We start from the raw sequence: 22,119 nt of genomic DNA, 5'->3' as shown, positions 1-22,119 counted from the left end.
ATCTAGCGCGCCAATGCTTGTTACTATGCAACAATTAACGGCAGTAATGGATAATTCTATAGCTAATATTTTATCCAAAATGCCAGCATTTCAAAGAAAGCGTGATTGCTCAGTTTTAAATACAGTAGAGCAAGAGTGCGCTGACGATAATTTATCTGTCATACCCTCACACCAGTCAGAATTGGCAGTGAGGGAGGGTTCGTTGGAGGGAGAAATTTCTGATTCAGGAAGAGTTTCTCAACAGGCAGAACCTGATGTTGTGACGTTTAAATTTAAGTTAGAGCATCTCCGCGCCTTACTTAAGGAGGTACTAACTACTCTGGATGATTGTGACTCTTTGGTCATTCCAGAAAAATTGTGCAAAATGGACAAATTCCTAGAGGTCCCTGTGCACCCTGATGCCTTTACGATACCTAAAAGGGTGGCGGACATAGTGACTAAGGAGTGGGAGAAACCAGGCATACCTTTTGTCCCACCTCCTATATTTAAGAAAATGTTCCCCATGGTCGACCCAAGGAAGGACGCATGGCAAACAGTCCCTAAGGTTGAGGGGGCAGTTTCTACGCTAGCCAAACGCACGACTATTCCCATTGAGGACAATTGTGCTTTCAAAGATCCTATGGATAAAAAATTGGAGGGTTTGCTTAAAAAGATTTTTGTTCAGCAAGGTTTCCTCCTCCAACCAATTTCGTGCATTATTCCTGTCACTACGGCGGCGTGTTTTTGGTTCGATGAACTAGAAAAGTCGCTCAATAAGGAGACTCCATATGAGGAAGTCATGGACAGAATTCACGCACTTAAGTTAGCTAATTCCTTTATTTTAGATGCCGCTTTGCAATTGGTGAGGTTAGCGGCGAAAAATTCGGGGTTTGCAATTGTGGTTCGCAAAAGCGCTCTGGCTAAGGTCTTGGTCGGCGGATGTATCTTCCAAGACAAAATTGCTTAATATTCCTTTCAAAGGTAAGACCCTTTTTGGGCCAGAATTGAAGGAGATTATTTCAGACATCACTGGGGGAAAGGGCCATTCCCTCCCACAGGATAGGCCTTTTAAGGCTAAGAATAAGTCCAATTTTCGTTCCTTTCGTAACTTCAGGAATGGACCGTCTCCTAACTCTGCAGCCTCTAGACAAGAGGGTAACGCTTCCCAGGCTAAGCCAGCTTGGAAACCAATGCAAGGCTGGAACAAGGGTAAACAGGCCAAGAAGCCTGCTGCTGCTACCAAGACAGCATGAAGGGGTAGCCCCCGATCCGGGACCGGATCTAGTAGGGGGCAGACTTTCTCTCTTTGCTCAGGCTTGGGCAAGAGATGTTCTGGATCCCTGGGCACTAGAAATAGTCTCTCAGGGTTATCTTCTAGAATTCAAGGAACTTCCTCCAAGGGGAAGGTTCCACATGTCTCGCTTATCTTCAGACCAGATAAAGAGACAGGCATTCTTACATTGCGTAGGAGACCTATTAAAGATGGGAGTGATAAACCCAGTTCCAACAGCGGAACAAGGTCAGGGGTTTTACTCAAACTTGTTTGTAGTTCCCAAAAAAGAGGGAACTTTCAGACCAATTCTGGATTTAAAAATTCTAAACAAATTCCTCAGAGTTCCATCGTTCAAAATGGAAACCATTCGAACTATTTTACCTACAATCCAGGAGGGTCAATATATGACTACCGTGGATTTAAAGGATGCGTACCTACATATTCCTATCCACAAAGATCATCATCAGTTCCTAAGGTTCGCCTTTCTGGACAAACATTACCTTTTCGTGGCTCTTCCGTTCGATTTAGCCACTGCTCCCAGAATCTTCACAAAGGTGCTAGGGTCCCTTCTAGCGGTTCTGAGACCGAGGGGCATTGCAGTGGCACCTTACCTAGACGACATTCTAATCCAAGCGTCGTCCCTTTCCAGATCAAAGGCTCATACAGACATTGTATTAGCCTTTCTCAGGTCTCACGGGTTGAAGGTGAACGTGGAAAAGAGTTCCCTGTCCCCGTCTACAAGAGTTCCCTTTCTGGGAACAATAATAGATTCTGTAGAAATGAAGATCTTTCTGACAGAGGTCAGAAAATTAAAGCTTCTAAAGGCTTGTCAAGTTCTTCATTCTATTCCTCAGCCTTCCATAGCTCAGTGCATGGAAGTAATAGGTCTAATTGTGGCAGCAATGGACGTGGTTCCTTTTGCTCGAATTCATCTAAGACCATTGCAACTGTGCATGCTCAGACAGTGGAATGGGGATTATGCAGACTTGTCTCCCCAGATTCAAGTAGACCAGTTAACCAGAGACTCACTCCGTTGGTGGTTGACTCAGGATCACCTGTCTCAGGGAATGAGTTTCCGCAGACCAGAGTGGGTCATTGTCACGACCGACGCCAGTCTATTAGGCTGGGGCGCGGTCTGGGACTCCCTGAAAGCTCAGGGTCTATGGTCTCGGGAAGAGTCTCTTCTCCCGATAAACATACTGGAACTGAGAGCGATATTCAATGCGCTCCGGGCTTGGCCTCAACTAGCGAAGGCCGGATTTATAAGATTCCAGTCGGACAACATGACGACTGTAGCTTACATCAACCATCAGGGAGGAACAAAGAGTTCCTTGGCGATGAGAGAGGTATCCAAGATCATCAAATGGGCGGAGGATCACTCCTGCCATCTATCTGCAATTCACATCCCAGGAGTAGACAACTGGGAGGCGGATTATTTGAGTCGTCAGACTTTCCATCCGGGGGAGTGGGAACTCCACCCGGAGGTCTTTGCCCAGTTAACTCCATTATGGGGCATTCCAGACATGGATCTGATGGCGTCTCATCAGAACTTCAAGGTTCCTTGCTACGGGTCCAGATCCAGGGATCCCAAGGCGACTCTAGTGGATGCATTAGTGGCGCCTAGGTCGTTCAACCTAGCTTATGTGTTTCCACTGTTTCCTCTCCTTCCCAGGCTCGTAGCCAGGATCAAACAGGAGAAGGCCTCAGTGATTCTGATAGCTCCTGCGTGGCCACGCAGGACTTGGTATGCAGACCTGGTGAATATGTCATCGGCTCCACCTTGGAAGCTACCTTTGAGACAGGATCTTCTAGTACAAGGTCCATTCGAACATCCAAATCTAGTTTCTCTGCAGCTGACTGCTTGGAAATTGAACGCTTGATTTTATCCAAGCGTGGGTTTTCAAATTCAGTGATAGATACTCTGGTCCAAGCCAGAAAACCTGTGACTAGAAAGATTTACCATAAAATATGGAAAAAATATATCTGTTGGTGTGAATCCAAGGGATTCTCCTGAAATAAAATTAAAATTCCTAAGATTCTTTCCTTTCTCCAAGAGGGTTTGGATAAAGGGTTGTCAGCGAGTTCTCTAAAAGGACAGATTTCTGCTTTATCTGTTTTGTTACACAAACGCCTGGCAGCTGTGCCAGATGTACAAGCTTTTGTACAGGCTTTGGTCAGAATCAAGCCTGTTTACAGACCCATGACTCCTCCTTGGTGTCTAAATTTAGTTCTTTCAGTTCTTCAAGGGGTTCCGTTTGAACCTTTACATTCCATAGATATCAAGTTACTATCTTGGAAAGTTCTGTTTTTGGTTGCTATTTCTTCTGCTAGAAGAGTTTCTGAATTATCTGCTTTGCAGTGTGATCCACCCTATCTGGTGTTCCATTCAGATAAGGTCGTTTTGCGTACCAAACCTGGTTTTCTTCCAAAAGTAGTTTCCAACAAGAATATTAACCAGGAAATAGTTGTTCCTTCTCTGTGTCCGAATCCAGTTTCAAAGAAGGAACGTTTGTTACACAATTTAGATGTGGTCCGTGCTTTAAAGTTCTATTTAGACGCAACAAAGGATTTCAGACAAACTTCATCTTTGTTTGTCGTTTACTCTGGTAAGAGGAGAGGACAAAAAGCTACTGCTACCTCTCTTTCTTTCTGGCTGAAAAGCATCATCCGATTGGCTTATGAGACTGCCGGACGGCAGCCTCCTGAACGAATCACAGCTCACTCTACTAGGGCTGTGGCTTCCACATGGGCCTTCAAGAACGAGGCTTCTGTTGATCAGATATGTAAGGCAGTGACTTGGTCTTCTCTGCACACTTTTGCCAAATTTTACAAATTCGATACTTATGCTTCTTCGGAGGCTATTTTTGGGAGAAAGGTTTTGCAAGCCGTGGTGCCTTTCGTTTAGGTAACCTGATTTGCTCCCTCCCTTCATCCGTGTCCTAAAGCTTTGGTATTGGTTCCCACAAGTAAGGATGACGCTGTGGACCGGACACACCAATGTTGGAGAAAACAGAATTTATGCTTACCTGATAAATTTCTTTCTCCAACAGTGTGTCCGGTCCACGGCCCGCCCTGGTTTTTTAATCAGGTTTGAAAAATTTCTTTCTCTATATACTACAGTCACCACGGCACCCTATAGTTTCTCCTTTTTTTCTCCTAACCGTCGGTCGAATGACTGGGGGGCGGAGCCAGAGGAGGGGCTATATGGGCAGCTTTTGCTGTGCTCTTTGCCATTTCCTGTTGGGGAAGAGAATATTCCCACAAGTAAGGATGACGCCGTGGACCGGACACACCGTTGGAGAAAGAAATTTATCAGGTAAGCATAAATTCTGTTTTCTCTCTCTCTCTGTGTTTAGGCTCCTGAACTCTGAAGATCACGTACAAAACACATCACTGCGTTTGCTGGAAAAGGAGAAACATTATAAGAATATCTGACAAATTCAGTATTCTGAACAAGACAATGTCTGAAAAGACCGAGAACCAAACCTCAGACCTTCCTGATGCACACAGAGGTAAGCAGGTCGTCCTGTACATGTCACCTGGTTTTGTCATCAGAATGGGATAATATTTACATTAACGAACCAGAAACCTCAGTGATCTGATCACCTGAAAGGGATATAGGGGTTAGTAGTATACTGGTGATGTGCAGAAGTTTCTGCTAAGCAGAGTTTAAAAATCTGCTATAGTCTTGTTCATTTTAAGATTATCATGAAGCCCTCACACTCTCTGGGGCACTCACGAGGGAACAGTCCCTCTTTTTAACATTGCTTACTTTGGCGCTTTGATGTAATAGTAGCTTAGCCTCAAATTAGCACACATATTTCTCCAACATTGGTGTGTCCGGTCCACGGCGTCATCCATTACTTGTGGGAATATTCTCTTCCCCAACAGGAAATGGCAAAGAGCACAGCAAAAGCTGTCCATATATCCCCTCCTCAGGCTCCGCCCCCCAGTCATTCTCTTTGCCGCTCTGATCAAGTAGCATCTCCACGGAGATGGTGAAGAGTATGTGGTGTTTAATTGTAGTTTTTTATTCTGCTATCAAGAGTTTGTTATTTTAAAATAGTGCCGGTTTGTACTATTTACTCTAAAACAGAAAGGGATGAAGAGTTCTGTTTAAAAGAGGAGTATGATTTTAGCAGCAGTAACTAAAATCAATTGCTGTTCCCACGCAGGACTGTTGAGCCCAGAGAACTTCAGTTGGGGGGAACACTTAGCAGACTTTTCTGCTCAAGGTATGACTAGTCCATTTTCTAACAAGACTGTGTAATGCTAGAAGACTGTCATTTTCCCTCTTGGGGATCGGTAAGCCATTTTCTTAGACTCTTAACAGAATGAAGGCTTATTATGGGCTATACACTGGTTGACACTCTTATGGGCTAAATCGATTGCTTTATTTAAGTTTTTTATGAAATCTAGAGGTGATTTATAAAACTTTTATTGTGGGGGAACGTTTTTAGGCGCCAGGCAGTTGTTTAGACACCTTTCCAGTCAGGAAGGGCCTTTCACTATAGTAGGCAGAGCCTCATTTTCGCGCCATAATTGCGCAGTTTCTTTTGGATGCAGTGCATGCAGCTGCATGTGAGAGGGTCTGGTGATCATTGAAAACGTTCCTGGAAGCTTTTGGTATCGTATAACTCCTAAGGACAGGTGAAGTCGCAGCAAACGCTGTGGCTGGGACTGTAGTGGGGTTAAAAATTGTTATTTGATTAAACGGCTCCGGTTTCCTCATTTAAGGGGTTAAAAGCTTGAAAATTGGGGTGCAATACTTTTAAGGCATTAAGACACTGTGGTGAAAATTTGGTAAAGATTGGATATTTCTTTCATACTTTTTCACACATTCAGAAATAAAGTGTGCTCTGTTTAACATTTAAAGAGACAGTAACGGTTTTGTTTTAAAACGTTTTTTTTGCATTATTAGCCTGTTTAAGCCTGTCTAACATGTCTGTACCTTCAGATAGAACATGTTCTGTATGTATGGAGGCCAAGGTGGTCCCCCCTTCAAATGTATGTGATAATTGTGCCATAGCGTCCAGACAAAGTAAGGACAGTACTATCACATTTAATAAGGTTGCCCAAGATGATTCCTCAAATGAAGGTAGTGGGGATAGTTCATCATCCTCTCCTTCTGTGTCAACACCAGTTATGCCCGCGCAGGCGACCCCTAGTACATCTAGCGCGCCAATGCTTGTTACTATGCAACAATTAACGGCAGTAATGGATAATTCCATAGCTAATATTTTATCCAAAATGCCAGCATTTCAGAGAAAGCGTGATTGCTCAGTTTTAAATACAGTGGAGCAAGAAGGCGCTGACGATAGTTTATCTGTCATACCCTCACACCAGTCAGAAGTGGCAGTGAGGGAGGGTTTGTCGGAGGGAGAACTTTCAGATTCAGGAAGAATCTCTCAACAGGCAGAACCTGACGTTGTGACATTTAAATTTAAGTTAGAGCATCTCCGCGCATTACTTAAGGAGGTGCTATCTACTCTGGATGATTGTGACTCTTTGGTCATTCCAGAAAAATTGTTCAAGATGGACAAATTCTTAGAGGTCCCGGTGCACCCTGATGCCTTCCCGATCCCTAAAAGGGTGGCGGACATAGTGAATAAGGAGTGGGAGAGACCAGGCATACCCTTTGTCCCACCTCCTATATTTAAGAAATTGTTCCCCATGGTCGACCCAAGGAAGGACACATGGCAGACAGTCCCTAAGGTTGAAGGGGCAGTTTCTACCCTAGCTAAGCGCACGACTATCCCCATTGAGGACAATTGTGCTTTCAAAGATCCTATGGATAAAAAATTGGAGGGTTTGCTTAAAAAGATTTTTGTGCAGCAAGGTTACCTCCTCCAACCAATTTCGTGCATTATTCCTGTCACTACGGCGGCGTGTTTCTGGTTCGATGAACTAGAAAAGTTGCTTAACATGGAGACTCCATATGAGGAAGTCATGGACAGAATTCACGCACTTAAGTTAGCTAATTCTTTTATTTTAGATGCCGCTTTGCAATTAGCGAGATTAGCGGCGAAAAATTCAGGGTTTGCAATTGTGGCGCGCAGAGCGCTCTGGCTAAAGTCTTGGTCGGCGAATGTATCTTCCAAGACAAAATTGCTTAATATCCCTTTCAAAGGTAAGACCCTTTTTGGGCCGGAATTGAAAGAAATTATTTCAGACATCACTGGGGGAAAGGGCCATGCCCTCCCACAGGATAGGCCTTTCAAGGCTAAGAATAAGTCCAATTTTTGTTCCTTTCGCAATTTCAGGAACGGACCGGCTTCTAACTCTGCAGCCTCTAGACAAGAGGGTAACGCTTCCCAGACTAAACCAGCTTGGAAACCAATGCAAGGCTGGAACAAGGGTAAACAGGCCAAGAAGCCTGCTGCTGCTACCAAGACAGCATGAAGGGGTAGCCCCCGATCCGGGACCGGATCTAGTAGGGGGCAGACTCTCTCTCTTTGCTCAGGCTTGGGCAAGAGATGTTCCGGATCCCTGGGCACTAGAAATAGTCTCTCAGGGTTATCTTCTAGAATTCAAGGAACTACCCCCAAGGGGAAGGTTCCACATGTCTCACTTATCTTCAAACCAAATAAAGAGACAGGCATTCTTACATTGTGTAGAAGACCTATTAAAGATGGGAGTGATGCACTCAGTTCCAGCTGTGGAACAAGGTCAGGGGTTTTACTCAAACCTGTTTGTAGTTCCCAAAAAAGAGGGAACTTTCAGACCAATTCTGGATTTAAAAATTCTAAACAAATTTCTCAGAGTTCCATCGTTCAAAATGGAAACCATTCGAACAATTTTACCTACAATCCAGGAGGGTCAATATATGACTAGCGTGGATTTAAAGGATGCGTACCTACATATTCCTATCCACAAAGATCATCATCAGTTCCTAAGGTCGCCTTTCTGGACAAACATTATCAGTTCGTGGCTCTTCCATTCGGTTTAGCCACTGCTCCCAGAATTTTCACAAAGGTGCTAGGGTCCCTGCTGGCGGTTCTAAGACCGAGGGGCATTGCAGTGGCACCTTATCTAGACGACATGACATTCTAATTCAAGCATCGTCTCTTTCCAAGGCAAAGGCTCATACAGACATTGTTCTAGCCTTTCTCAGATCTCACGGGTGGAAGGTGAACGTAGAAAAGAGTTCCCTGTCTCCGTCAACAAGAGTTCCCTTTTTGGGAACAATAATAGATTCTTTAGAAATGAAGATCTTCCTGACAGAAGTCAGAAAGTCAAAGCTTCTAAACGCTTGTCAAGTTCTTCACTCTATTCTGCAGCCTTCCATAGCTCAGTGCATGGAAGTAGTAGGGTTGATGGTTGCAGCAATGGACATAGTTCCTTTTGCTCGAATTCATCTAAGACCATTACAACTGTGCATGCTCAATCAGTGGAATGGGGACTATGCAGACTTGTCTTTAAAGATTCAAGTAGACCAGATGACCAGAGACTCACTCCGTTGGTGGTTGACCCAGGATCACCTGTCTCAGGGAATGAGTTTCCGCAGACCAGAGTGGGTCATTGTCACGACCGACGCCAGTCTATTAGGCTGGGGCGCGGTCTGGGATTCCCTGAAAGCTCAGGGTCTATGGTCTCGGGAAGAGTCTCTTCTCCCGATAAACATCCTGGAACTGAGAGCGATATTCAATGCTCTCCGGGCTTGGCCTCAACTAGCGAAGGCCGGATTCATAAGATTCCAGTCAGACAACATGACGACTGTAGCTTACATCAACCATCAGGGAGGAACAAAGAGTTCCTTGGCGATGAGAGAGGTATCCAAGATCATCAAATGGGCGGAGGATCACTCCTGCCATCTATCTGCAATTCACATCCCAGGGGTAGACAACTGGGAGGCGGATTATCTGAGTCGTCAGACTTTCCATCCGGGGGAGTGGGAACTCCACCCGGAGGTATTTGCCCAGTTGACTCAATTATGGGGCATTCCAGACATGGATCTGATGGCATCTCGTCAGAACTTCAAGGTTCCTTGCTACGGGTCCAGATCCAGGGATCCCAAGGCGACTCTAGTGGATGCATTAGTGGCGCCTTGGTCGTTCAACCTAGCTTATGTGTTTCCACCGTTCCCTCTCCTTCCCAGGCTCGTAGCCAGGATCAAACAGGAGAAGGCCTCGGTGATTCTGATAGCTCCTGCGTGGCCACGCAGGACTTGGTATGCAGTCCTGGTGAATATGTCATCGGCTCCACCATGGAAGCTACCTTTGAGACAGGATCTTCTAGTACAAGGTCCATTCGAACATCCAAATCTAGTCTCTCTGCAGCTGACTGCTTGGAAATTGAACGCTTGATTTTATCCAAGCGTGGGTTTTCAAATTCAGTGATAAATACTCTGGTCCAAGCCAGAAAACCTGTGACTAGAAAGATTTACCATAAAATATGGAAAAAATATATCTGTTGGTGTGAATCCAAGGGATTCTCCTGGAGTAAGATTAAAATTCCTAAGATCCTCTCCTTTCTCCAAGAAGGTTTGGATAAGGGATTGTCAGCGAGTTCTCTAAAAGGACAGATTTCTGCTTTATCTGTCTTGTTACACAAACGACTGGCAGCTGTGCCAGATGTACAAGCTTTTGTACAGGCTTTGGTCAGAATCAAGCCTGTTTACAGACCCATGACTCCTCCTTGGAGTCTAAATTTAGTTCTTTCAGTTCTTCAAGGGGTTCCGTTTGAACCTTTGCATTCCATAGATATCAAGTTACTATCTTGGAAAGTTCTGTTTTTGGTTGCTATTTCTTCTGCTAGAAGAGTTTCTGAATTATCTGCTTTGCAGTGTAATCCACCCTATCTGGTGTTCCATTCAGATAAGGTCGTTTTGCGTACTAAGCCTGGTTTTCTTCCGAAAGTTGTTTCCAACAGGAATATTAACCAGGAAATAGTTGTTCCTTCTCTGTGTCCGAATCCAGTTTCAAAGAAGGAACGTTTGTTGCACAATTTAGATGTAGTTCGTGCTTTAAAGTTCTATTTAGAAGCAACTAAGGATTTTAGACAAACCTCATCTTTGTTTGTCGTTTACTCTGGTAAGAGGAGAGGACAAAAAGCTACTGCTACCTCTCTTTCTTTCTGGCTGAAAAGCATTATCCGATTGGCTTATGAGACTGCCGGACGGCAGCCTCCTGAACGAATCACAGCTCACTCCACTAGGGCTGTGGCTTCCACATGGGCCTTCAAGAACGAGGCTTCTGTTGATCAGATATGTAAGGCAGCGACTTGGTCTTCTCTGCACACTTTTGCCAAATTCTACAAATTTGATACTTTTGCTTCTTCGGAGGCTGTTTTTAGGAGAAAGGTTTTGCAAGCCGTGGTGCCTTCCGTTTAGGTAACCTGATTTGCTCCCTCCCTTCATCCGTGTCCTAAAGCTTTGGTATTGGTTCCCACAAGTAATGGATGACGCCGTGGACCGGACACACCAATGTTGGAGAAAACAGAATTTATGCTTACCTGATAAATTACTTTCTCCAACGATGTGTCCGGTCCATGGCCCGCCCTGGTTTTTTAATCAGGTTTGAAAAATTTCTTTCTCTATACACTACAGTCACCACGGCACCCTATAGTTTCTCCTTTTTTTCTCCTAACCGTCGGTCGAATGACTGGGGGGCGGAGCCTGAGGAGGGGCTATATGGACAGCTTTTGCTGTGCTCTTTGCCATTTCCTGTTGGGGAAGAGAATATTCCCACAAGTAATGGATGACGCCGTGGACCGGACACACCGTTGGATAAAGTAATTTATCAGGTAAGCATAAATTCTGTTTTTTTCCATACATTTATACTGTTATTCTATCTCCTGATACAGCATGTATATTACTTTCTATAATTTACGCTCCTGTTCTAGCTCCTGATATTTAAAGGGATATAACTTTTCTTGCGCTTGCTTATCAGCAAGCGCAACCCAGATGCTACACCAAGAAATGGGATGACTCCTAAGCTTTACATTCCTGCTTTTCAAATAAAGATAAGAGAACAAAGATAAAGTGATAATACGAGTAAATTAGAAAGTTGCTTAAAATTGCATGCTCTATCTGAATCATGAAAGAAAAAAAATTGGGTTTAGTATCCCTTTAAACTAATATGCATTATACATGACCATGCATTTTATTTTTAAACATTGTAGATATAATTTAGTCAGGCCTTGCATTGATCTTCAATATTTAAACTATTATGTATGTATATTGCATAATTCTTTAAGTATTGCATATTCATTAAAATCTATTTAGTTTAGCTTGTTGTGTTTATTAGTAATAACATAGATATATATGGTAATATATATTTATGTTATAGTAGTCAGTAGCATTAAATTATGTTTGTACATAACAGGCATGCAGTTATGTAGAACTACAATGTTGATTATACTGTCTTTAATAACAAATAATAAAAACAACAAGCAACATTAATTACATTTTAATTTATATGCAAATATTAACCCCTTAAGGACCGGACATTTCAGACAAAAACTTCCCCAAAAAACCAGAGCATTTTTGCCATTACTACATTTAAACAGATATAGAGCATTTCCATCTTAATATGGGAAGAGTCCACAGCTGCATTCCTTACTTGTGGGAAATACTGAACCTGGCCACCAGGAGGAGGCAAAGACACCCCAGCCAAAGGCTTAAATACCTCCCCCACTTCCTCATAACCCCAGTCATTCTTTGCCTTTCGTCACAGGAGGTTGGCAGAGAAGTGTAAGAAGATTTCGGAGCAGTCTCTTATGGAGGGTAGTACTCTTCGAGATGGGACTGGAGTTTTAAGTAGTCCTGTCAGCCTCTCAGTGACAGCATGGATGAAAGTTAGAGTCCGGAGATGCAGGGAGAGTCTTTCTCCGAAACCATCCGGACTCATATTAACAGCTCCATAGGCAATCAGCGTTGGCGAGTTTCCCTGCCTGCTTTCTCCACTCAAGTCCATATCAGAAGCGATGCTACTATCTGTCACACTTGAAGGGCCGTGTTCCTATTCCACGGCGTAGAATCTGGTAAGATTGTTTCAGATTTTATACATGTATGATAACACAAGAAGACAGGGTCACAGTGTGACTCCTTTTATCTGTATAGAATCAAAGGTTAATATCTCCTTAGGGGTATTATTGAACAGGGGGGAATAATCTTATATGTTTATTTGATTTTATGCTGCTTATATGTGTGAGATGTTATGGGCTCATAGGCTGTTATGGAATATACAGGTTTCACTTTCACTTTGGGAGCCATGCAGCTTACAGGCTTGGCGCGCTTTCTCATAGCAGGGACGGTCCTGCATTGTGCACTGTGTGATCATTTCCTTTTTCCTGACCGGGTGTCTATCAGAGAGGAGTCATAAATCTCTGTACTGTCTGGGTCATAGGAGGTGGTGAGTGCCCAAGCCATTGGGGTATAAGGGTGCCATTTATATTCCATATGCCTTTTTAATGTGATAATATCAAATATGTTTGATACCACAGAGCCATCCACCTCTGAGGAGTTGTCATCCAGTGAGGTGCGTACCCTACATTCTTATCTCTCTACACATGCAGTTTTCCTGTAGCATAGCTGATCCTCCATCTGGAGGGGGCCTTTTTTCACCAGAGGTTACTGTGCAGTTCAGACAGCAGTGTCTGCGGCCTTTAATACTTTACCTTGCCCTGCTAAGCGCAAGCGAAAGGTTACATATGGCACTTCTTCCCAGAGTATATCAGATAATTTATTAGATTTAACTGAGGTTATCCGTGGATGAAGTTCTTTTTGAGACTTCGGAGTATGAACATTTTGGGTCGGAATCTGCTGCCTCTAAACCTCTGGCTGTGGAGGAACCAGACTTTAGTTTAGGAATTTGCGCTTCTTCTAAAGGATGTTTTTGGCGAATTCAGAGGTTCCAGAGGCCAAATTGCCTGATGAACGTTTAATTCCTCAATTGGATAGAGTTTGAGGACAGGGTGGTACCATATCCTTCCCTGCTCCTGTTAGATGGCGAACATTATTAAGAATGGGACAGGATTGGATTCCTTTTCCCCCTCTTCTCCCTTCTTCAAATTGTACCCCGGTCCTGGACTCTCAATGGAGTTGTGAGGTTCCATCCCTAAATGGGATGGCGTTATCTTCACCCTTGCTAAATGTACTATTATCCCGCTTGAGGGTAGTTCTTCGTTTGGAGAGCACATGGATAACAGATGGAAACTCTGTTAAGAAAGAAGTTTCAACATATGGGATATTTGTTTCAACCGGCGGCGGCTGTTGCCGCGGTTACTGGAGAAACTACCTTCTGGTGTGACTCCTTATAGGATTGTTCGGGGTGGTGGATCCCCTCAACATTACTCAGAAAAGATTTATGGCCTTGAGGGTTGTTAATTCTTTTATCTGTGCTGCTATTAGGCAGTTTCTTCGCTTGAATGCTATGGCTTCAGCCATTTTTGTTCAGGCCCGTCGGGCTCTGGGTGAAGTCATGGTCTGTGGATATGACTTCTTCCCATCCTTTAAGGGAATGATTTTCTCTGGTCCAGGCCTGGACTCAATTATCTCCACGGTCACAGGGAGCAAGGGTGCCCTCCTACCGCAAGAGTATATGAACTAATCTAAGGGACAATTTTCGTTCTTTTCGTTCTGATAAAGCCCATGTCAGCAGTCCTCCGCTAAGCCAGAGCAAACCAAGAGCCTCTTGGAAGCCGGCTCAGTCCTGGAATAAATCCAAGCAGGGCAAGAAGCCTGCCGAGTTTACATCTGCATGAATGGGTGGTCCCCAGTCCTCTTCTGGATCGTGTAGGGGGCAGTATGTTGCTCTTTTCAGTCGCTTGGTTCAGGGATGTGCAGGATCCATGGGTCCTGGAGGTCATTGCTCAGGGTTACAAGATAGGTTTTAAGTCTCAGCCACCCAAGGGCAGATTCCTCCTGTCTTCCTGACCATAAAGGAGGGAAGTCTTTCTAGGTGTGTACGGGATCTGTCCTCTAGGAGTTATTGTCCCGGTGCCTATTGCAGTGAGAGGGTTGGGATACTATTCAAACCTTTTCGTGGTCCCTAAGAAGGGAGGAACTTACTGTCCGATTCTGGACCTAAAGTGCTTAAGCAGGTTTTTAAATAGCCCCTCGTTTATGATGGAGACAATAAGGTCCATTCTTCCCCTCGTTTGACTTGGTGAATGGAGGTGATTGGTCTCATGGTGTCCAGCTTGGACATCATTTCCTTTGCCAGGTTTCACCTCAGAATGTTGCAACTGCGCATGCGGAACTAGTGGAATGATCATTCGGATATGTCTCAAGAGATTTCTCTGGACAACCAATCGGACCATCCTGGGTGATTGTGACTACGGTTGCGAGTCTGTCAGGATGGGGAGCTGTTTGGGGTGCCAGGAAGGCGATATACAATGCTCTGAAGGCTTGGCTCCCTAATTTTGAGCGAAGTATCTCAGATTCTGGTGTGGGGGAGACCCGCATTGTTCACTGGTGTGGACAACTGGGAAGCGGATTTCCTCAGCAGAAAATCCTTTCATCCGGGAGAATGGTCTCTCCATCCTGAGTGTTTGCAGAGATTTGCAAGATCTTATAACGTCTCAATACCAAGCTACCCAGATAGGGGTCGAGGTACAGGGATCCTCAGGCGGAGCTAACAGATGCATAGCGGTGCCTTTGAGGTTCAATCCAATTTATCCTTTTCGACCGTTACCACTACTTCCTCTTGGCCGCGAAGGATATGGTTCGCGGATCTAGTGGGGATGTCATCATCTCCTCAGTGGAAGTTAACTTGTTGCAGGGATCTGCTGACCAAGGTCTCTTTGTTCATTAATGTCTAGATTCTCTGAGGCTGACTGCGTGGAGATTGACCGCTTAGTCCTAGCCAAGAGAGAGTTTTCTGAGAGAGTTATTTTTACTCTCATTCAAGCTTGTAAGCCGGTTGCTCGTCGCATCTATCATAAGGTGTGGAGGACCTACTTATTCTGTTCTCCAGGACGAACTGGAGAAGGGCTTTTCTGCAAGTCCCCTGAAGGGACAGTTTTCGGCCCTGTCAGTGTTACTGCACAAGAGGTTTGCAGAGCTTCCAGATGTGAAGCCATTTGTTAAGGCTCTGATGGGATCAGACCTGTGTTTATATCTAAGGCTCCTCTTTGGAGTTTAAATCTTGTCCTTAAAGAGACAGTCAAGTCCAAAAAAAACTTTCATGATTTAGATAGGGCATACCATTTTAAACAACTTTCCAACTGACTTTTATCATTAAATTTGCTTTGTTCCCTTGGTGGTATTTTTGAAAAGCTAAGCCTAGCTAGGCTCAAACTGATTTCTAAGCCGTTGAAAACCGCCCCTTAGCTCAGAGCATTTTGAAAGTTTTTTACAGTTAGACAGTACTAGTTCATGTGTGTCATATAGATAAACATTGTGCTCACTCCCGTGGAGTTATTTAGGAGTCTGCACTGATTGGCTAAACTGCATGTCTGTCAAAAGCACTGAGATAAGGGGGCAGTCTGCAGAGGCTTAGATACAAGGTAATCACAGAGGTAAAAAGTGTATTAATATAACAGTGTTGGTTATGCAAAACTGGGTAATGGGTAATAAAGGGATTATCTATCTTTTTAAACAATAACAATTCTGGTGTATACTGTCCCTTTAAGGTTTTGCAACGTGCTCCATTAGAGCCTATGCATGAAGTAGACATTAAATTGTTTTCTTGGAAGGTTCCTTTTCTACTGGCTGCCTTGCAATGCGTCCTTCCTTATCTGGCTTTTCATGCCGCTAAGGCTGTTCTACGAACCAAGTTAGGTTTTCTTCCTAAGGTTGTGTCAATTCGCAACATCAATCAAGAGATTGTGGTTCCTTTCATATGTCCTAATCCTTCTTCGTCGAAGGAACGTTTACAACGTATTTCTGAATGTGGTTTGTGCCTTGAAGTTCTTTTTTCAGGCCACAAAGGAATTTAGACAAACCTCTTTCTCTGTTTGTTCTCTTTTCCGGGAAGCATAGGGGTCAAAGGGCTTCTTCGACTTCCTTATCTTTTTGTATGAGGAGTGTCATCCATTTAGCATAGAAACGGCGGGATATCAGCCTCCTCTGAGGATTACTGCTCATCTATGAGAGCAGTAGTTTCCTATTGGGCCTTCAAAAATGAGGCCTCTATGGATCAGGTTTGTAAGGCGGCTACCTGGTTCTCCTTACATACTTTTACAAGTTTGATGTTTTTGCTTCTGCTGAAGCAGCCTTCGGGAGAGAGGTTTTGCAGGCTGTGGTGCCCTCAGATTAGGGTCCACCTCACTTTTTTTTTTCCCCTCCCGTTAGCATTCCGTGTACTCTAGAGCTTGGGTATATGTTTCCCACAAGTAAGGAATGCAGCTGTGAACTCTTCACATATTAAAATGGAAAACTTAAATTATGCTTACCTGATAATTTCATTTTCATCTGTATGGGAAGAGTCCACAGCTCCCGCCCCTGTTCTCTGATGGGCGGCCCTAAATTTGAACTTTTTTCTTCTGGCACCTTTTTCACCCTATTTCTCCTACTGTTCATTGTTCCCTCGGCAGAATGACTGGGGTTATGAGGAAGTGGGGGAGGTATTTAAGCCTTTGGCTGGGGTGTCTTTCCCTCCTCCTGGTGGCCAGGTTCAGTATTTCCCACAAGTAAGGAATGCAGCTGTGGACTCTTCCAATACAGATGGAAATTAAATTATCAGGTAAGTATAATTTGTTTGTTTTTGCAGCCACTTTCCAACATTGTTAGGCATAATTTTTCTTTTATTATTTTATTTTGTTTTAGAATTATTTTAGTCCACCCTAATGTAGGGAAAGAAGCGGTCCATACCAACTGTTGTGATTGGAGGGGCCAGCCTTAAGTACCAGGTGGTTTTCCATTGTAATCACCTATAATTAAACGCTACACCACAGAGTGGTCCTCTCTGCATCAGTAACTCTGCAAATCTATTTCTGCAGTGCCCCACTCGTGGTGCATGCAAAAATAGCGCAATCTCGCTATTTTTAGCGAGATCGCGGCATGGAGAAGCCCAGGACTGCAGCGACGTATAGGGTACGGCCCTGGTTGTTAAGGGGTTAAAACCATATGCATTCTACATAACAATGCATCATTTTAAATATTGAGTATTTATGTGTAGGGCCCTAGCATGCACAGTTAGTTTTAGGTTATGACAGTTTAGGGGTCAATGTTTAAATTATACGCATAGTCATGTACAATGCATATAGTTTAAAGCATAGCATATTTCTAAATACTAAAAGGTATTTAATAATGCTTCAATTTTTTTTAACATAAACATATATTTGCAAATATATATTTATGTTTGAAATAATAGCAAGCAACCATTAAATCCCTTTTAAGATATCTACAATACTTTAAATAATCTACATTGTACATGACAATGCATATTTTGTGGTATATAGATGTGGTAAATGCCAGAGGGCCAGCAAAACCTTTTCAGCCTAGCCGGGCTCCTGGAACTGAGCCCCGGCCCGCCGCTTCTTAAAACGGGTGCCCATAGAGTTGGGTGCAGGGGATCAAGTCGCCCTTATAGTATGTTGTCAGCAATTTGATACCTAGGGATAGGGGCTGCTACCTACTGGGAGGAATGGGGGACTGGAATTGAAGTGTCCTCTATTCCTCCCAGAAGGTAGCACCCCCAAACAAGTAGAATCCATAGGTGCCTCATCAAATTGACAACATACTAAAAGGGTGACTTAATCCCCTGCACCCTGCTCGATTGGAACCCCTATTAAAGAATTTTTGTTGTTTAAAAAGATAGATAATCCCTTTATTACCCATCCCCCCCAGTGTTGAATAACCAACACAGTTATAATAATATACTTTTTACCTCTGTGATTACCTTGTATCTAAGCCTCTGCAGACTGCCCCCTTATTTAAGTTCTTTTGACAGACTTGCGTTTTAGCCAATCAGTGCTTACTCCTAGGTAACTTCATGTGCGTGAGCTCAATGTTATCTATATGACACACATGAACTAACGCCCTCTAGTGGTGAAAAACTGTCAAAATGCATTCAAATAAGAGGCGGCCTTCAAGGTCTATGAAATAAGCATATGAGCCTACCTAGGTTTAGCTTTCAACTAAGAATACCAAGAGAACAAAGCAAAATTGGTGATAAAAGTGAATTGGAAAGTTGTTCAAAATAAACTTTCATGATTTAAATAGGGCATGTAATTTTAGACTTGAATGTCCCTTTAAGAAGTGGCTCAATTCCATTCCGGCGCTGAGTTCTAAGAGCCCGGCTAGGCTGGTGAGGTTTTGCTTGCCCTCTGGCATTTACCACATCTCCTTGACAAAATATGCATTGTCATGTACAATGTAGATTATTTATAGTATTGTAGAGTTAGTGGGGCGTGCTAGTGGGAGTAGCCTGCACTTTGATTCAGACACATCAACACAAGATCGATATGTTCGAATCAGCAAAGTGCAGGTTGAGAGGCGGGTGGCGGCCATGTTTGTCTCGCCAACTATCAGCTGTCGAGACTACATCGCCTGAGATAATTCGAGTAGGTGTAATAAAACGTAGGTCCCCACGGCAATATTTGAAGTGTGCCTACACGGAAACTATTTTAGTTTCAGTGACTGCACTGTCTGCACTGTGTAGGCACACTTCAAATAGGCAATGTTGGTGGTGATGTCACGCTTCCAGTTACTTCTATGTGAGAGACATCACCTTTCGCCAACATTGCACTTTTCTTTAAATATCTTGACAATGCTTTGAATATTGGGGCCTTAGGGAGACTTTCCTGTAGTATATCAGGATGATCCTAGGTTAACAGTGCAGTCCAGTACCGAAATACCAGGCAATCCCTCTCTAAATGAGAGAAACCGCTAAACATTTCGGCCTAGTGTGGACCTCGTGAGTGAGGTGCAGCGATATAAATCTAGGCACACTGAGCAACGGCCACGTCTGGTTTCCTGCATCAGCTTTAAAGGGATATAAAACAAGTTGGGATAGAGTCAAAATATAATAATATGTACTTTAATTACTTTACCTGTAAATTTATACTGCAGTGCCTCGTCATTAACCCTTTCTTTTTAGTTTCTGAATTGTAGAGCTCTAACTCCCCCCACGCATTTCCTTTTATGGCTGTAGCTATAGCCACCTTTGTTTTGGTAAAATGCAGAAGTGAATAGGGATTATCTGCTGGGCATGCCTAGAAGCTGTGAACTCAGTTGAAATACAATGTCTCTGTCTAAACACTGATAAGGGGGATGGAGTTAGCTGCTCCAGACAGCACAGCTTTGTAACTAATTTTCCTTGTTTTTTAATTATTTTTTTTTAAATATTTGCTAGCAATTTTTAAATAATTTTTTTTATGCAATCTTTTTTTTTTGTACTTAATTAGCCCTTTTAGGATATGCAAAGATCTCAACCTGTTTATGGCACTTTAAGGAGACTTCCCTCAGGGTCATAATTTGCATAGATAAAAAGAGAGAATCACTCAATTTGGGAACAAACAATAGCATAATTGCTTGTTCTATGGCCAGTTACCACCCTAGGTACAGCCTCTTTTTGCTCAACATGTGCCCTTCAAAGAGAAGAGCTTTCCTGTAAAATATCACTCTGATCCTGATTAAACAGTGCAGTTCAGTCACAAAATACCAGGCAATCCTCCTCTGCACGAGAGAAACAGCAAAACCCCAGACATACATTTCGGCCTAGTGTGGGCCAAGTCAGTGAGGTGCAACCATATCCCTCTAGGCCCACTGAGCAACGGATCCATGTCTGGTCTCCCGCTTCACCCTTAGGGAGACTTTCCTCAGCGTCATAATTTGCATATATAGAGAGAAGCTCTCAACCTGGGAACGAACAATAGCATAATAGCTTGTTCTATAGCTAGTCACCACCCTGATGTGGGAAATCAAATGTGGACCCGTTGCTCAATGTGCCTAGAGGGATAGGGCTGCACCTCACTGACGAGGCCCACATTAGTCCGAAACGCACGTCTGGGATTTTGGCGTTTCTCTCTTTCAGAAGGGGATTGCCTGGTATTTCAGGACTGGACTGCACTGTTTAGTCAGTAGCAGACTAATGTACTACAGGAAAAATTCTTCTCGGTGAAATGCACATGTTGAGCAAAAAGAGGCTGCTCTTAGGGTGGTAACTAGCCATAGAACAAGTTATTACGCTATTGTTTATTCCCAGGTTGAGCACTTCTCTCTTTTTGTATATGCAAATTATGACCCTGAAGGAAGTCTCCTTAACCCCTTAACGACCAAGGACGTGCAGTGTATAAATTCTAGTTATTATTATTAAAAAAGATTGCGCGCCATTTTTGTGACTGGCACGGTGCACCTCGTGACGGGTGTGGTTACGCATTTCTCACTTCCGTATGCTGACTGTGTGTGACAGAGGGAGTCTAGCTCGTGGGTTGTCTGGTTCACAGGAGGTGTTGAGTGCCCCAGCAATTGGGCGTGTAAAAAGGGTGCCAGTTAATTTTTGTCAATTTTGTAATCCTAAAATTATGGAGGATTCTGATATTTTAGACACAGATATCTCCGATACGGAGAATGCGTCTTGTGATGAATCCGAAATTGCCCGGGTAATCAATTCCCATCAGTTATGTTCCGATTGCCGTTCTAGAGTACTCTTTTCTCCTGAAGCTGGGAGCTTAGAGTGTGTTGAGCCATCCGCTTCCGAGGTGTCCATGTCCCGGGAGGTGCGTTACCCAGACTCCTTTTCGGCTACGTTAGCAGGTCTTCCTATGGTCTTTACTCCTCCGGAAGGTGGCCTGTTTCTGCCAGAGATTACGGCACGGTTCCGCATGGCCATTTCTATGGCGCTGTCTCACTTATATCTTCCCAGTGAAGTATTTCTAAGATATTGTCCGTGTTCGGTTAACCAGCGCCCGTTGGGCATGCAATCGCCTGATTCAGTTCGGGAAGCGTTGGCCCCTGAGGGTTCAGGGGCCCTATATTCAGGGTCGAGGTCTTTCGTTGATCTGACGAGAGATGATTTTGCATTCCGTTATAGGCTGGCACGTCTTCGTGTTCTTTTAAGGCATGTTTTGGCGATGTTAGAAGATCCAAGTCCTAGCGGGCCGAGGGATCCGAGGCCTTAAATGACGGTTGGAAAACTGATTGCAATGTTTGGGGATGAAGCCAATCTCCTTAACGTCTCTATTTTTATTTTATTTCTTCAAATGTTTTTGGTTCCAATACTGAGCTTGGGTAAATTGGGCTTATATGCAGCTTGTCCCATTGGCGTTCTCATTCACCTTGGGCGTTCACCCGACGGGTGCTGCCTTTCCTTTAATTTGATCCAGATGGATGTGTTTAATTTGTTTTCTTAATCTCATGTTTACTAGGTTTTCCTTTTAAGAACGTTCTTCTCTGGAACCGATACTTGCGTTTTGTCACATGGACACTTTGGAAGTTGCGCACTTTTGAATAACATGTTTTTAGTTTCATTTATCGAACCTTCGGGTCGATTTTTCTTGGACATTAGATAGTCTGGCAGTGTCCCTATACCAGGCTAGTACTGTTTAGACGTTTTTCAACTGTTCTTAGGTTCATGTCACCTTTGTGGTGCTGATTAATCCTGTCGGATTCTGAATGACACTCGGCCTAGTGATGTGGACTCCAGGCTCGGATCCTATGTTGAAATGGAGGTCCAACGCTTCCGTGAAAGGTTGTGTGAGTTGATCTAAGAATGTTTCCGGGCTACGCCCCTGGGATCGGGTCTGAATCGTCAGACTTCATCATGGTTCTTACAAGTCCCTGGGGGGGGGTGGAGCCATAGTTTCCATTCCTTGGGAGAGACGTGACGGACCTCTGTGGTCTAGTGTTTCGATTGGTGAACGTTTACGTCCCACATACGGCTGTCCGAATACTGACTCTTAGCCTAATAGCATTGTTTTTGCGGTTGCGGAGTCTTCTTCCTTCCCGTCTGGGTGGGTCATCTGGTTGGAAATGCGTA

The 22,119-nt window shown here is 43.8% G+C and overlaps 1 protein-coding gene across 2 annotated transcripts in view; it reads left to right on the top strand.

The window, feature by feature from the left end:
• LOC128657369 (gastrula zinc finger protein XlCGF17.1-like) overlaps nt 1-22,119 on the top strand; it is a 79,316-nt gene that overhangs the window by 17,891 nt on the left and 39,306 nt on the right. For both annotated transcript variants that reach the window (XM_053711694.1, XM_053711693.1), the window contains exon 3: nt 4,609-4,764. In XM_053711694.1, coding sequence (XP_053567669.1) covers nt 4,713-4,764 — 52 coding nt within the window. In that variant the 5' untranslated portion in view covers nt 4,609-4,712. The remainder of the gene's footprint in view (nt 1-4,608; nt 4,765-22,119) is intronic.

Source organism: Bombina bombina, chromosome 4 (genome assembly GCF_027579735.1).
Source record: "Bombina bombina isolate aBomBom1 chromosome 4, aBomBom1.pri, whole genome shotgun sequence".
NCBI lineage: Eukaryota > Metazoa > Chordata > Amphibia > Anura > Bombinatoridae > Bombina > Bombina bombina.
Note: the sequence above shows the minus strand (reverse complement) of the source record. Positions and strands in the feature narration are given on the sequence as shown.